At 35.8% G+C, this 17,473-nt stretch overlaps 1 protein-coding gene across 3 annotated transcripts in view; it reads left to right on the forward strand.

Moving 5' to 3' along the window:
* Positions 1–17,473, forward strand: part of FSTL5 (follistatin like 5) — a 309,868-nt gene that overhangs the window by 144,335 nt on the left and 148,060 nt on the right. For all 3 annotated transcript variants that reach the window (XM_075499250.1, XM_075499252.1, XM_075499251.1), the window contains exon 4: positions 8,785–8,981. In XM_075499250.1, the coding sequence (XP_075355365.1) occupies positions 8,785–8,981 (197 nt within the window). The remainder of the gene's footprint in view (positions 1–8,784; positions 8,982–17,473) is intronic.

Below are 17,473 nucleotides of genomic sequence, written 5' to 3' on the forward strand. Positions count from 1 at the left end.
TGCTTTTATCTTTTGCTCTCTGTTTTTCTTTTAATAAGCTAGGAAGGACAAGGAAGTCCAGATTATCTTCTTATAATGTTGCATTTGAATTTTTACTTATGAAATTGAAGTTATTTTTTAAATGTCTGGGCAACTAGAAAAACTGATCTGAAAACTTGTGCTGGATACAAGAAAAAAACTCAGGGTATAGGTAATCTCTTCAGCACATGTTGGGAAAAGAAGAATAACATACCCAAAATATTCTGATATGTTTGGAAAATTGGGCACATTTGTTAAATGTGCCAAATTTCATCTCTTCTTTTTTATGGTAGAATACCCTGAGGTAAGCATCTGAGACATCAAGAAATTTTTTAAGAGTGATATCATTGGTTGAAATCGGTGTGGATTTATCATTTGTTTGAAGGCAGGGTCAATCCTGTAGAAGAGTTTTGCATTTGCCAGTTACATACTAACTCTGCTTATGGTGTTTGTGGTGCTAACATGCAGTCCAAACAATCTGTACATTCAATGTTTTCTCAGCTGTGGAAAATGATATTTTGATCATTATTGTCAATGTGGTTTAGCCTTCAAATGTCATCTTGAAGGTGAAACTTTATATGACCTATTTCCTTTTGTCAAGAGATCTGTGATATGTTAACCACTCTGCATTAACAAGTAGAAGTCCCCACACACACCACTACCCCAAATGCTGATTTTGCTGCTTTTCTTAATTTCCTAGTTACTTTTTGGATTAATCTTTCTCACACCATATAACATTTGTTCTAACTAGTCCTGAAAAAAAAAAAAAAATCAAAATACTATTACCTATTTTTCTATTTTCTTAATGCAAATTTGATTCAGATTCTAATGGTATTTAACCTAAGTGGTATATCTTTAAGAAAAATCTGAATAATTTATCTGAACTATTCATTGTTTAAGCAATGAAAAGCTGTTTATATATGTCTCCAGATAAGATCGGACACTAGACTTGTACAGATATGTGTAATTAAGTAAAATTATGACTTCTGTCTTATGACTTATAGTTTTGAAAGGTCAGAATGGTTTAAGAGCATTTTAGCCAGTAATATTTGAGAAAAGGACAACTTTATTCCTTATTTACAAAGTGGAACTAAACCTTTGAAAAGCTAGCTTCAATTCTATTTTATATACCAGCTATGGTAATCACTTAGAAGTATTTGCCAAAGGACAATGACAGATGCAACTTTAAAATTTTGTATTTGTGTGCCTGTCTCTGGATAGTAGGGTGTTTATATATGTGGGAGGTATTTTTAGACATATATTGCATATAAAGAGACAACACTGCACTGAAAGTTTGTAACAATTCTTGAAGCTACTTAGACCTATTTACACAGAAGAACTGAAGAATTGAAGTCCTTAACACCCAAGTATCTAACTTTTGACAGTAATGCTGAATTTAGATTTAGATAATTGTATATAAGTTATTGGAAAGTATGGATGCTACAAAATAAGACATAAAGCAGCCCATGCGCTGATTGAGTGCTCTATAAATTAGCTAAAAAAACCCAAACCCAATAAACAAAAGCCAAACCCAGACAGAGTCAAAATGTCAATTTTTTTTTTTTTGGCACTGTGAATACATAAAGCTGAGCAGCTGCAGGGCCAAGATTTGCAGAAAGTTTAAAAACTTTCATGTTTTTAAAAAATCATAGAAAATTCTCACCTTTTATTTAAAACATAGCTGCAACAGGGAAAAGTTTTGATGTTAATCCCTGTTTATCCAGGTATTTTTATTGAAAAAATACTAGTTTTGAGTGTAAAGCTCTCCTGTCCACCCTCCTCAACCAATGGACCATAGATCAAAAGTTAGGTCTATGTACAAATGAGATTACTTCTCTTCAATTGCACTTCCAGAGCTTCAGTGAGGAAAGCGGAGAATAAGGGTCAAAACTGTTGAGCTCTAGGTTTGGAAAATAAGAGTTTGATATTGGAAAATAAGATATCGTGAAATTATATCTGAACCTGAAGTTTCTTTCAGATAAACCTAAGCAATTCTGGTGGTTTGAAATGTTCTTTTATCTATTAGGGCTACAAGTAAGATTGCAGCTTTCATGCTTCATCTGTAGAGACTGGATCTTGAAAAATAGCTGAATGGATGAAGACCTACAAGTTGTCTCTTGTGTTATGTTTGAAATTGAATTGATATCAGACCATATCTGTACTGACTTCTTCATCTTATATATGGGGGTGTTTATGTGCACATGAACGTGCATATCTGTATTAGTTTATACACGTTTGTATATATATGTAAGTTATCTTGGATTAATTTCTCATTTTTGCTTCATGGAATATTATTTGTAATTTTGCAGTGAATTGTTTTGGCTAATTAGATTATTCTGAATATGTTCAAAATGCATGTAGAAGATTAAAAGTAGGCTTGCTGCTTATCAGGTCTGTTCCATTTCCAAAAATCTGATTTATGTTTATATCAGTTTTGGAATACTTAAAGCTGTTCATATGCAATACGGTCCACTGAAAACTAGTTGCCATTTCTGGGAGATCTGAATTTATTTTAATTTTGGAGGAAAAATGGCTTTGTGGAAACCATTTGTGCTATATAGATACAACTCAGCTCAAAATCATAAAATATCTCAGAATCCAATTGTATCTCAGCAGCTGATGACTTTCGTGGAGATAGGCACTCCATGAATATTAATGATTCAACAGCTATCTGACATAAGAGTTATTCCTGCTATGTAGGTGGAGATGCTAAGGCAAGGCAAGGTTAAAATACCTGTATTAACCATGAAAGTGGTGAAAGAACTGAGAACAGAAATCAGATGGTTTTTCTTTATTGCATTTTTTTAATTATATGTTCTTTCTTTTCTTCTCTACATATACTAGTATTTTTCCAAAAACTTTGTAATACAAAAATCTGAGATCTGAATCTGGATTTAAGGAGTGACTCCTAAACTATTATCTTAGCTGATTCTTTACTATTTTTCTAAAGGTATTAAGAACAATGTGCATACTCATTTGCCATGTTTTCATAAATAACTAGTTAGTTTTGATATAGATATTTCTCTTGCAAATTAAGTAAGACTTAATTTGTCAAATACAACTTTTTTCTGTGTTACGGGCAAATACCGTCTATTCAATACTGTCTGGGAGGACAATAGCACTCAAAATCTAACTTTCATCCGTTTCCTAGGTAATAGAGATACAACTGCAAAACCGTGTTGTACTGAATGGAAGGAAACAGTCAAGTGTTTCCACTTTTCAACTATTTTTGAGTTTGAATTAAGTAAACCCTAGGACTATCGCTGTTTCAGAAATTACAAGATATGGGACTGGAGAATGGCACTTCGATTCCAGTGCATTTGTTTTGTCACTCTTAGGTTTCTGCAGACCTTCTAGGATTGCACAGAAGATGTCGGAAAACTTATAAAATAAATCATAGCAGAGGTTTTTGGTTTTTTTTTTTTTTTTTTTTTTTTTTGACAAAATCTGCTGTGTAGTAGAATTAGTCCTTTCCATGAATGAAACAAACCAGAAAGAACAAGGAAACACAAAATTTGCTGTTACTACTTTCTAGTAATTTTTCAGAAATTAACTATTTGTGTAGGAAGCCTAGTTCACAAATTAAAAAAAAAAAAAAGTACTAGAAAACTGAATTAAGTTAGTAAATTATGCACAATGTGTAGGTTACTCTTTCATGTATGTAGATAATTATATAGAATTTAGTAGGTGTTTTCGGAAGTAATATAATTGTAGTATATTCCCAGTAGTTTGTCTTTCTCAATTATGTTAAGCATAAATCACTTTTCCTCGTCATAAAGGTTGTCATACTTAATCCCTATTTACTCTTTGTGTGTTGTTGAGACAACTATTTCACAAGTAATGCTTACTAAATTAGAACATAAATAAAGCAACTCTAAGTTTTTGTCTGTGCTGCTACTCCAGCCTGGGGGAGGTCTCCTGTAAACAGAGCCTCATTCTTGTAATTTAAACATCTGCTTCCCATTTCCTTGAATATTACAGTAAAAGGCAGTCATGACAATGAGATAAGAGGGTGATTTGTTAATGAAACTGTGCATTGTGTTGACTAGCAGTGTCTCATTGTTTCCTTGTGATCCCCTTATCTGTCAGTTGCATCTATTGATCATGTTTGTCCTTATGTTCAAGTCTATGGAGTCTTTGGTGTAAAAACTACTTTGAATTATATATAAAATGAAAATGTTTTAATGTAGTATAGCTGTGTATGGTTTACCACAGCTGTAATTAGCTTAGATCATAAAGTGAAGGCTCATCTGTCACCAGACTAAAATCTGTTGTTAGAATGCATACTAAGATTTAAAAGGTGGGTGTTAGATCAAAATATAATAATTCTATTACAACAGATTACTTTGCTGAACATAATGAAAACTAAAGCACTAATAAGAAAAAAAATGGATGTAGACTTTGGGGTACAATTGCTATACAGTGTTCAGGTTCTTTTTGAAGAGTGTAAGTTATCTGCACTTCTGTAACTATATGTACTATAAGTAGAAGACAATACTTTTCTCCCTATTCTCTATTTTTTTATTTGCTGCAATTAAAAAAAAATTAGAAATCACTTTCTTTTCACTAATTTCTTAAACAACTTAACTCCTCTTTGCAAGCGACAGCTACTTTTACTTATTTGTTCACTTTTATTTATAATAGCTAAGCATACCACGTAGCTTTTATTGCAAACATTGAGGTTTTATATTCTCAATCAGTGTCATAAGGCAGGGGAACAGGAAAGGTAACCAACCATTCATCATGTGCAGCATGTACCTTGGGTCTACCCAGACCCCTGGATGTCTATGCTCCTCCCAAGTTTTATCAAATGGATACATGTTACACTGTCTGAAGGAAAAGTAATTCAGGTTGGTTTTGCATTACTTATTATGATCTGTCATTAATAATCACCAAAAACACCCCAAACTCTAGGGCAACAGAAACCAAAGCATTTATTTGTAATGGGTTTTTTTGTAAGTTGATTTTAAGATACTGTAGAGTACTGCCAATGAGCTTAAATGCCTGAGCATTGTCCTCCCCCCCCTTATATGCAAACCATGTGCTCATGTGTGATGACTTTGACATCTTTTTCAGATAAAGGGATAGAGGAATATGACTACTATACTACAGAGAACTGTGGCACAGTGTGGATGCTGAGAGTATGAAGCTACTGTTGATAAAAGTATCATTTATATGGGTCAGACTAACCTATTTAGATAAGTGAAAAACCAAATAGCATCTGTTTTAAACTATAAATGATGGCCAACAGGGATTTTTCCAAAAGGTGTTAGCACTATTTTCATCATGAGGACGAGCTTTCAAACAAGTTAGTGAAGCACTAAAAGAATCAGTCTGGACTCTAGCAAACATAAAAAACACATACTGGAAGCCAATGGACTATCACGGCTGGGACTGTAATTCAGTCAGGTTGATCTGTAGAATGAGCAGGTACACACTGAGAGCAAATTACAGCTATTATCTTACAGGCATGGTACAAACAACCGCATAAAAAGGATAGGCTTTAACACCATTGTTGAGTATAAAATAATCATCTGCTGAAGATGGGTTGTAGAGACATGAAATTGCTTTGTGAACTGTATTCACCTTATTTGCAGCTGGTTTTCGACAGACTGCTATTGTGATTAATGTTTCAGTATCTATAAAAAGCTACTTTTTTGATAATTAAATAATATAGTCTTTCCTTAATTCTATTTTCATTAACATAAAAGAGTCATTAATATTTTCTGTTAGTAATTAATACAACTTATTGATAAGTTTGAGTTACTTTTCAGGTTAAAAATATTTCCATAGCATATCACAGGAACAGGAAAAATAAAAATGAAAAGTTATCTTAGTGTAGAACACCTATAACAGATTTTAGCAGCATGTTGTCAGGAAATTATGTTCTTTTGTTGATGAGGTAATATAAACCATATATATGCTAATGCAATGTAACTTAAAATATTTTGTTGATGCTGATGTTGCGGTAGCTTTACTAGGCAGAGAGTGTGACTGAAAGTTTAACAGCCTTCTATTCTTAATTTATGAATGAAGTTTTTCTACAAATTTCCTTCTGGAAAAATGTAAAAATAGTTTATAAACACGTAATATGTAAGTGCTCTTATATGACTATTATACTAGTTTCAGAAGCTTGTCCTATGCAATGGGAAGTGTACTAAAAAGAAATGCTGTAGAAAATATATTGTCTGTATTCTTTCTTCTCTCTCTGAATAGGTATTGTGAGAATATACATTAGTTCATCATTCCTGAAGCTTTAGATCTAAAGTGAATGTCTAAAGTGCATTAAAATGTCTTTATTGGACTGTGATTTAACTTCCTTTAAAACTTTTTTCCATGAACTCTGTTTTGAGTTAAAAGTAGGAAAAGCAACTAATTATTACAATGCTTCTCATGATCATGTGATGCATAATTTTTTTTCTCTAAATTTACACTACATTCTATAACCTGTCATGTGGAAAACTGTGCAACCCATGCAAAAGTTGACTATATTTAATAAATAAATGATCTTTAATATTATAATGAATATTAACATCATGATTGTCTTTGTAGAGGTAAGAACCTATGTTCAATTCTTGATCGATCATTAAAGCGAGAGACATTGTCCTGTGTCTCAAGGAAAAAAAAAATGTCAGTGTGACTTTTTTGTTCATTTTCCATTTCTTTTTCTAACTCAGACCTGTATCAAATCATCAAAGATACTGTGACAAATCCAGGATTTAACAGATATTATTAAGAAATAAACTGCTTTACTTACGTTGCGTATCTCTAAGGTAGAAATATCTCTTCGCAGTTTGAGAATTGCAGAATGAGAACTGTTTGATCAAAAATAATTTACAGGGCATAAAATCTGGACATGGTAACTAGGTCTGAGCAGTATAGTATCTAAGAAATGGGATTTGTCTTTCCCCCCCACTGCCAGGAGTATAGGTAAAATGGTGTTAAACTCAGCTGCACCAGAATAAAACCAAACTGTCTCTCTCTGAGGAGAGAGGAAAGGAGCCAGGAAAGATATCTAGGGGAGACAAGGATGAAACTTGTTTTCCTGGCCCAGTCTTTTGGAGTTCACCCAAATGAGTTAGAGTATGTTAAAGTTAAGTGCTCTCTTCCCTCCCCACCACCTGAGGCCTGCATCCATTCAGATGGAAAGGTTTGCTCACTGCAGTTCCAGAATGGTGAAGGAATAAATGTTTCCCTACTGAGTATTTCTGCATTAGACCCCTGAAAAGCAGTCACATAGAACTCTTACAAATTGTATGTCCTCAATCTCCATGCCTCTGGCAGGTAAGGATAAGGACAAATATGCAAATATGATGTGTAGCTCAGGCTGTCAGTTAAATAGAGCTTGGTTTTGTTTATTTCTGTTACTTCAGTTGGGATTTCAGATAGCTACATAACAGGCAGTGGCTTTTAGAAGGAAAAAAAAAAAAGCTAGAGTGGTTTTGATTCCTAAAAACATTCTGTCTGCTTCCACAATTTAACTTCTGTCGTAGGAGTCCTTCTCTTCTAGATCTGAGTCTTGCTAGGGTAGTAAGAAGCATTTAGGAACTTTTTCTCTCTCTGCCTTATGAAATAGTGATGGAGGTGTACATAGTGGTACAGTCACCATAATAATGCATATACCATTAAATATGCCAAAATAATAAACTCCAGTCTTGTACATGTAAATTAGACATTTCTTAAATGGGATCCACTTGCAAAACAAAACAACTGCCTAAGCAGTTTCTGTGAGGTAAATAATTCTTCCTCATTAATACTTTTATCTTCGTCATAGCATCCAAAAATAAGAATGGAACATAGCTTTCTTTGCTAATCAGTGTATTGCTCTAGCCTTGAATTCACTACTTGAATTTAACTTAAGTAGTAGCTAACTGTAAATATATGTTTGCAACAAATGCATGGTATTTTGCCAGTCTGCATTTACATATCTTATAAAAAAACTTTTGAAATACTAAGGTTATCTTAATAAAAACAAAAACTTCTAAACTGTTTCTCTGTTCAGTTTAAAATATACAGCAACTGATAGAATACCAGACATATGCTATATTGTGCTTTGGTTTAGAACAAGTAGTGACTGTAATCACTATATGTAGGACATTTGCTATAGCAATTTCCGCTTTATAGAAGACTTGATAATGAAAAGAATAAACTAGATCTTGTCAAATATATCCTTTTTCTTCCTCAGGCAATCCCACCTTGTCTTGTTCAAATAAGTTTGGTATGTCCAGTAAATGAAAAGCTAGAGCTAGCTTATGAGCACTCAAGTGTAATTTCTACTTTCTGAAGTCAAATATTATTATGGAATATATTCTTTATAATGTATCATTTTCTATCATATTTGCAGGTTTTACTGCATATATTACATTGCAGTGTTCACTTTATGAATGTTTATACAGAATGCTTTGCCAAAGGTAACATTTTAAAAAATCTTCAGATGCACCTTTCCAGAATGATCTAAATGAAAAAAGTACAGGCTTGGAAACTGTTAAAACTTTCCTTAGTTGCCATACACAGAAAATTTTGTCTACAGAAAGTGTCTGCAAGTGCAATAATTTTTTGGCCTTAATCTGAAGACCAGACAAGGAAATGATATGGATCAAACTACTACAGAACAAGTTCTTTACCTCATAAAGCAACCCCATTGATATTATTATAAGAAATTAATATTCTCTGCTTTTCCTTTTTTTTTTTTTTTTAAATTTACTTTTAAACTCTTAATTAGAAGTCAAATTCAAAATAATGTTGTGTTGTGTATTTTCTTTTCAGGGGATAAATGCAAACCTACTGAATACACTGAAGTGAAAAATAAGTTACTGGATCTACAAAATCGGAGATACATTGCACAATCAAAAGATAAATCTGTTGATGAGAAAATGCCGTTAAAGAAACTTCTTGTAGATCAAATGTTTAATTATTTTGATTCAGACAACAATGGACTTGTGGACACTAATGAATTATCTCAGGTAAGATTTAGATTTTTCTTCCATTAGCACAGTAGCTATTCAGTTGTCTTTGTCAGGACTTACACACATGGAATATTATATCTTAGGATGCTTTCACTTTAGAAAATATATGTGAGTCTCTGAAGTGGAAAACTTCATTCAGGAATTTTGGAAAAGATGAATTATTCAGAAATTCTGCAGTTATTATTCAGAAATTTGAATACAGTGCTTTGGGATATACCTTAGGGGGTTAGAACAGTACAGGTTGCTTTGACCATGAGTTGTTTTATTATCCATGGTGTGCTATCATAAAGTCCAACTGTATGGATGTATTCTAGAAGTTGAAAACAATTAAAATTATATTTTAAATCACTCCTGTAATACTAAACAAGTGTTATTGCTTTATACAAGTTAGGACTAGAGAAGTACAGAAATAGTCTTGGAACGAGAGTTCATGGTAGCCTCTAAACAGCAAGCTTTAACTAATTACAGATCTAAACCAATAATTGTTGCTCTGGTAGGCATGACAGCACTAGCTTTAATCTACCTAGAAGGTTTAACTCTATTAAAGAGTGTTGTTATGGCAAATGTACTTTGATTTACTAGATGATTTAGAAGTCCATGTTTCAGAAACCTAATAATGGCTGAGCTATATTGAGTCTAATACTAGGTAGACACTTAAAAAACGAAGAAAAGTAAGATTTGTTAGATGCCACTGTTGATCATTATCCTATGTTTTAAGTTGCCGTGGCAGTGTTAAGAAATATTTACAAGTGAATATATAATACCTAAGGTGTGAGGCTGGAGTTATCATTACCATACAGTTAAATTCTAAAGTTTTAGTGGCAATTTCCAGGACCATAGGCTGCATGCCTCTGGTATCATTTCAAATAATAATAAATTACCCATTTCAAAAAAATAATTAAAACCCATTATTTTTCTGTACTTCATGAGACTGGGTTTTCATGCTGTTTTTTGGAATCTTTCAGAACTTCCACTTTCAAGGGAATTTGGTGCCTGTATATATTTTACAAATAATACTTTTTATATGAATACATAACATACATAGGAGTCACAGATATAAATATGCAAATTATATTTAATGCTTATATGTATATATCACTAACACTTGAAACAATGTGATAGTGATTAGTGTATTGTTTAGCAGTCTAAAGAAACTGAGTTTTAAATCCTTCTTTATTTTACCACTTAAAAATATCTTGACTTTGTTGCAATAGCCCTCATGTAACTACTGGAAAATAGTTGAATATTTTCACCACTACAAATCTGTTATTTAATTATGAGTGAATCATGCTCCTTTCATTAGAGGAGCAGGACTAAAGTACTAGTGCTGAAGGTCAGTATCAAAAATATTTTGCAGAATTTCCAGGTTTGTATAAAGAAACAATTCTTCTCTATTCAGTTGCTACACATATACTTTTCCTCTTCCCTTTATTTCTTTGTGTCAAACATAGTTTAAAAAAATATATATTTTTTTTTTCCATTATGATGTTTTGAAACTTTCTATGCATACTTTTCCCACATACTTTTTTCCTATAAAAATTAATTTATGATGGCAATGTAAAGTAATGCTTTTTCGCAAGTATGGAGGCAGGTCAAACAGCCTTAAGCCCCAAACATGCTGCTTTGTGTTTTTGCTAAAATTCATTGCAGAAACATCAAATTATTCAATCTAAAGAATAATGTAAAGTAAGTTCATTGTTAGTGCTGTGTGGTTTGTTTTTGTATGTTTTGCAAGAGACACAATGAACTAACCTGTTGCCCTCAGAAATCATTCTTTAGTCAGTTTGAACAGAGAAGGAAAAAAAGAGAACCTATACCTCTTTCTTGTGAAGCCTTCTCGATAGCAGAAGCTTCAGCTGAGAACATTTGTGTCTCTCTCATATGACAAGAGAAAACACTGAATCACCTTTGCGAAACACAGAATAGTGTACGGCTTTGCAGTTAAGAACCCAGCTCCTGTATAATCTCAACATTCATAAATCTTTGCCTTCATCTATCCGGGCCTGCTGGTGACAGATAGAGTTCAGCTATCTCAAAGCGGGAAAAGGATTCTCACTCATGAGTTGGCAGGCCTCATCAAGAGGGCTTTAAACTAGGTTTGAAGGGGGAAGGGGATGTAACCAGGCTCACTAGAGAGGAGCCTAAGGGTGGCATGCCAATGTTGGGAGTGAAATCGGTAGCCCAGCTCAAGTGCATCTACACCAATGCATGCAGCATGGGCAACAAACAGGAGGAGCTGGAAGCCATTGTGCAGCAGGATAGCTATGACTTAGTCGCCGTCACAGAAATGTGGTGGGATGACTCTCATGACTGGAGTGCTGCAATGGATGGCTGTAAGCTCTTGAGGAGGGATAGGCAAGGAAGGAGAGACAGTGGGGTGGCTCTGTGTGTTAGAGAGTGTTTTGATTGTGTAGAACTCGGCGATTATGATGATAAGATGGAGCGCTTATGGGGAAGGATGAGGGGGAAAGCCAACAAGGCAGATATCCTGCTGGGTGTCTGTTACAGACCACCCAACCAGGATGAAGATGCAGATGAAGCATTCTATAAACAGCTGGCAGGAGTCTCACAATCGCTAGTCCTTGTTCTCATGGGGGACTTCAACTTACCAGACGTCTGCTGGAAATACAACATAGCAGAGAGGAAACAGTCTAGGAGGTTCCTGGAATGTGTGGAAGATAACTTCCTGACACAGCTTGTAAGTGAGCCTACCAGGGGAGGTGCCTCGCTTGACCTACTGTTTACAAACAGAGAAGGACTGGTGGGAGACGTGGTGGTTGCAGGCTGTCTTGGGCTTAGCAACCATGATATGATAGAGTTCTCGATTCGTGGCGAAGTAAAGAGAGGGGTGAGCAAAACCACTACCATTGGCTTCTGAAGGGAAGAAGTTTGGCCTGTTCAGGACACTGGTTGAGACAGTCCCTTGAGAGACAGTCCTGAAAGGCAAAAGGGTCCAGGAAGGCTGCGCATTCTTTAAGAAGGAAGTCTTAAAGGTGCAGGAGCAGGCTGTCCCCATGTGCTGTAAGACGAACTGGTGGGGAAGATGACCCGCCTGGCTGAACAGGGAGCTTTTACTGGAACTCAGGAAAAAAAGGAGAATTTACTACTTTTGGAAGAAGGGGCACGCAACTCAAGAAGAGTACAGGGATCTCGTCAAGTCATGCAGAGAGAAGATTAGAAAGGCAAAAGCCCTGCTAGAACTCAATCTCGCCACTGTTAACAACAATAACAACACACTTAACACACACTTTACAATCTGGCCACAATTAACAACAATAAGAGAGCCAAGGAGAATCTCCTTCCTTTATTGGATTCGGGGCGGGGGGGGGGGGGAACATTGCCACCAAGGATGAGGAAAAGGCTGAGGTACTTCCTGCCTTCTTTGCTTCAGTCTTTGATAGTCAGACCAGTTATCCCCAGGGTATTCAGCCCCCTGAGCAGGAAGACAAGGACGGAGAGCAGAATAAATCCCCCATAATCCAGGAGGAAGCAGTTAGCGACCTGCTGCGCCTCCTGGACATTCACAAGTCTATGGGGCCGGATGGGATCCACCCGAGAGTACTGAGGGAGCTGGCAGAGGAGCTTGCCAAGCAATTCTCTATCATTTGTCAACAGTCCCGGTTAACAGGGGAGGTCCCAGATGACTGGAGGCTTGTCAATGTGACACCCATCTACAAGAAGGGCTGGAAGGAGGATCCGTGGAACTACAGGCCTGTCAGCCTGACCTTGGTACTGGGGAAAATTATGGAGCAGTTCATCTTGAGTGTGCTCAACAGGCATGTGCAGCCCAACCAGGGGATCAGGCCCAGCCCAGTATGGGTTCATGAAAGGCAGGTTCTGCTTGACCAACCTGATCTCCTTCTACGACCAGGTGACCCACCTAGTGGATGAGGGAAAGGCTGTAGATGGTATCTACCTGGACTTTAGTAAGGCCTTTGACATTGTCTCCCACAGCATTCTTCTGGAGAAGCTGATGGCTCATGGCTTAGGCAGGTGTACTCTTCGCTGGGTTAAGAACTGGCTGGATGGCCGGGCCCAAAGAGTTGTGGTGAATGGAGTTAAATCCAGTTGGCAGCCAGTCACAAGCGGTGTTCCCCAGGGCTCTGTGTTGGGGCCAGTTCTATTTAATGTCTTTATCAATGATCTGGATGAGGGGATCGAGTGAACCCTTAGTAAGTTTGTAGATGACACCAAATTGGGCAGGAGTGTTGATCTGCTTGAGGGTAGGAAGGCTCTGCAGAGGGACCTGGACAGGCTGGATCGATGGGCCGAGGTCAATTGTATGAGGTTCAACAAGGCTAAGTGCTGGGTCCTGCACTTGGGCCACAGCAATCCCATGCAACGCTACAGGCTTGGGGAAGAGTGGCTGGAAAGCTGCCCAGCGGAAAAGGACCTCGGAATGTTGGTCAATAGTTGGCTGAACATGAGCCAGCAGTGTGCCCAGGTGGCCAAGAAGGCCAATAGCATCCTGGCTTGTATCAGGAATAGTGTGGCCAGCAGGACTAGGGAAGTGATTGTCCCCCTGTACTTGGCACTGGTGAGGCCGCACCTGGAATACTGTGTTCAGTTTTGGGCCCCCTCACTACAGGAAAGACATTGAGGTGCTGGAGTGTGTCCAGAGAAGGGCAACGAAGCTGGTGAAGGGTCTAGAGCACAAGTCTTACGAGGAGTGGCTGAGGGAACTGGGATTGTTTAGTCTGGAGAAGCGGAGGCTGAGGGGAGACCTTATTGCTCTCTACAACTACCTGAAAGGAGGTTGTAGAGAGGTGGGAGTTGGTCTCTTCTCCCAAGTAACTAGCAATAGGAAAAGAGGAAATGGCCTCAAGTTGCTTCAGGAGAGGTTTAGATTAGATATTAGGAAAAATTTCTTTACTACAAGGGGGTCAAGCATTGGAACAGGCTGCCCAGAGAGGTGGTGGAGTCGCCATCCCTGGAGGATTTCAAAAAGCGTGTAGACGTGGCACTTCGGGACATGGTTGAGTAGGCATGGAGGTGTTGGGTTGACGGTTGGACTAGATTATCCTAGAGGTCTTTTCCAACCTTAATGATTCTATGTTTCTATGGTCCGATGGAGGAATATTTTATCCTGCGTGTTTACTGAAAACAAACCAAGTATATGACTCAGTTCTCTCTGAAGACTTAAAACAAGACAACAAATTAAAAGAACTCAGAGCCATATCTTCAAATGAAATGCATTGTTTTTCAGAGCATTATCTTTGATTGTCAAAAACCTGACACTTTTTTTTCATCCTCCTGTGGTTTAGCCCAATAAATGTTTTTTGTTCTTGTTGAACATAAAAGCTTGATGAATCAAGATTTTTTTGCAAGGTAGGATTAGACTCTTGCTCTCTTCTGCCGTTAGTGTATATGATAGCTGTCAGTATTTCCAAAAATTGGAATTGCTGAAGTAGGAGAAAACAAACAAAAAGACCTCGTCTTGAATACACTATCTAGAAGGTATTGATTCATAATGTGAGAGAGGTCCCTGCCACTGAGAGAATGCTGGGCCCATTAGCTTTCTTGAGAATGTGATTATTGAGGGGAAGGGGTGGTGGTGATGGAAGAATGTTACAAAGGTCTTTGAACTTCTGCAGGGCTGAATGGGAGACATTATTGTACTCTTGAAAACGTTATCAGGATTAGGAGAATTTTTCTCAGTTGCACTCACAATACAGCCAAAATTTTGAGATCTGCAGACCTGTCATAAATAATAGTGCCTGTCTGCATTTTAAATTTAATCATATTAAGGGAATATGAAAAATAACATATTTGTTGTAGAAAACAACAAGGACTCCTGAAGTTAATTTATGTTCACATGAATATTGAACTTCTTTTTTTAGTGCATCTTAAATTTTACATGTCCTCAATCTTGCTGTGCAATGAGTGCAATCAGGCTCTTGGATTGCATTTTATTATCTCATAGGTGTCCATATCGCCATCCTACCTAATGTAAAATTGCAATGAATCAGTTGGAGATTGAAAATTGGTGACAGCAACACTGCAATTTTTATTGATGTATTTTGGATCAGAAATCATAAAGTTTTTTCATTTGCATCTTGATGCAAGAGAAAAAAATATTCCTTTCCAGAAAAAGCAAAAATAGTTCTTTTTATTAAAAAAGCTATTTCAAATAGAAAGTTTTAAAAAAATATTTCAAGTATTATAACAATAAATTAAAAATTGGCAGGCTAATTTTTTTCTTTTATTTGAACAATTCTGGCATCTGGGTATAATATTTTTCATGGCTTTGTAGTCTAATACAGAATTACAGTTAAAAAATGATTATAACTCCTTTACACAGTGTAAACATCAGACAAGGTAGTCTGCAATTAAGATAGAAAAGCAGTGGGGTTATGTAGCTCCATGCAGGCTAAGTGAACATTTTTTTGCCCATATAAATTCTTCTCTGACTTGACTGCTTTCACTGCTGAGCCTAACTCATTTAATGTTCTAGTTTCCAAATCCTATATCGGCAAGTCACATATAGCTTGATTTTGAAAGGACTTAATGATGAAGTTAACCTTTTAGACCGCTCTGTTTTGAGAGGTAGGTACTAATCAAACAGAGCATTTACCCTTCCAAAAGGGTGGGCTATGAAATAGGCAGAATTTTCATCATCTTCATTACCTCTGGTCTAACATAAATGCAACATATCTGCAAGATTTCTAGTAAAGTGGAGTGGTTCCTTGAAGGGTTTGTTTTGTTTTGTTTTTAAAGCACTTCGAAAGAATTTAAATGAATCCAAAATAAAGGAAGATAATTGATTCTTCTGGTTAGCTATGAATATTCAGTTGTTAACACACTCAGTTGTTTATCTATTGTCTTTTATCTTATGCAAAAACAAACTGGAATTTAATACAAAGTTATAAATGGAATGTCAGTGTTTCTATCACTGTAGACTGCTTGATTACTCTATATTGTTGTTGCTGTATAGAAGAGAAAAAACATCAGAAGTGTTATGGGGAGACATGGGAATAAAATGTGTTTTTCCAGTGATGAATGCAGTTATTCGTGTATGGTGGAATTGCCATTTTATAAACAGTAAGCCTTTTCTGGTTACCATCAGTGAAGGATACATAAGCTCTAAGAATACTTCATCTTGCTCAACAGTGAAATTCAAGTTCCTTCTGTGTGTGAAAGTGAAATTATCTATACTTGATTAGACTTAGAGCTGCTTTCCTTGTATTTATTTCTTATACTAGTGAGCTAAGAAAGCAAAATTTTATAGAAAAGGGAAGTGACATAGTCTGAAAGCAAGTTGAATATATAATAAATTTTCCTCTTCCTTTCCCGCTTTTTAATGATCTATTTTCTGGAGTCAAAGAAAGAATTTAGTATCCTCGTTTATGAACTAATATATGTAATTTCAAATAACTGGATATATTTCTGCTATTTACCAGGCTAACATAGGACAAAAGAAAATATATTACATTTTTGTAAAAACTCATTCTTACTCCTGAATTTTATTTTGATGTTTTCTCAGTGTCATTTAATTCCAGTTAGTGAGACCAAACAAAAACAACTAAGAAACAGCCAAATGAACGACTCACTCTCAGCAAACTTTACTAAGTTCATGATTGTTTTAAGGAATGATAAATGGAAGTTATGGGAACTATTATAAGAATAAATATGCCATTTTCACATATCATTTTAATATGCTTCAATTACAGGTGACATCAGAAATACAGATTTCTCATAAAGTGTAATGAACCTTTGAATAGTGTTACATATCCATGTGTATTTGTAGATAAATACACAAGGTTAGGGTGTGGCTGTGTGTATGTATATATAGCATGTTTACGTAAAACATCAATTTGGAAGTTCTAATGTAAAATGTACTAAAAAAGAAATTTTAAGTAGGAAATTCAGTACTGTTGTCTTTATGGCTATGAGTAGGTATGTGTACTTATCTGTAAATCTCAGGAATATGCCATACCTTAGAAGAATACACTCTGTAGATGAGTAGAGCTGTATCTATAAATGGCTTGGATACTATATATTATCTTAAAAAAATGTAATCTGAAGGAATCATACCTTTAATTGATTTGTTTAATACAGCATTGATTGCTGTTAGGTGTATAGGTAAGATAACATTTTAATTAGTTTCTTCCTCTTTATTCTTTAAGTTCTTTTTACTCGGATTTGCTTCAATCACTGTCAGTTATTGTATTTGCTAACAAACTGTTGCTTGTTTGTGAATTGAGAACAGATGTGTGTCCTTTTTTATGCAACAACTTGGCCTGAATTATGGCTCCATCTTTTCCTTCAAAGATTAAGATTCCTAAACTGCGTTCCCTATATTGTGCCACTGAGATCTGAAAGAAAAAAAAATAATGTAACTTCTGGCTTTATTTCTGTATTAATGATAATACTGTTGCACTTTATGCCAGCTGATACTTCATGGCACTTGTTTGCACAGCTACAACTGATGTAAATTGCATGTTTCCTGTCAGCATTGGTTTCTTTAACTCTGATCAAAATACTTTGTG

The sequence above is a fragment of the Mycteria americana genome, chromosome 4 (assembly GCF_035582795.1).
Source record: "Mycteria americana isolate JAX WOST 10 ecotype Jacksonville Zoo and Gardens chromosome 4, USCA_MyAme_1.0, whole genome shotgun sequence".
NCBI classification, from domain to species: domain Eukaryota; kingdom Metazoa; phylum Chordata; class Aves; order Ciconiiformes; family Ciconiidae; genus Mycteria; species Mycteria americana.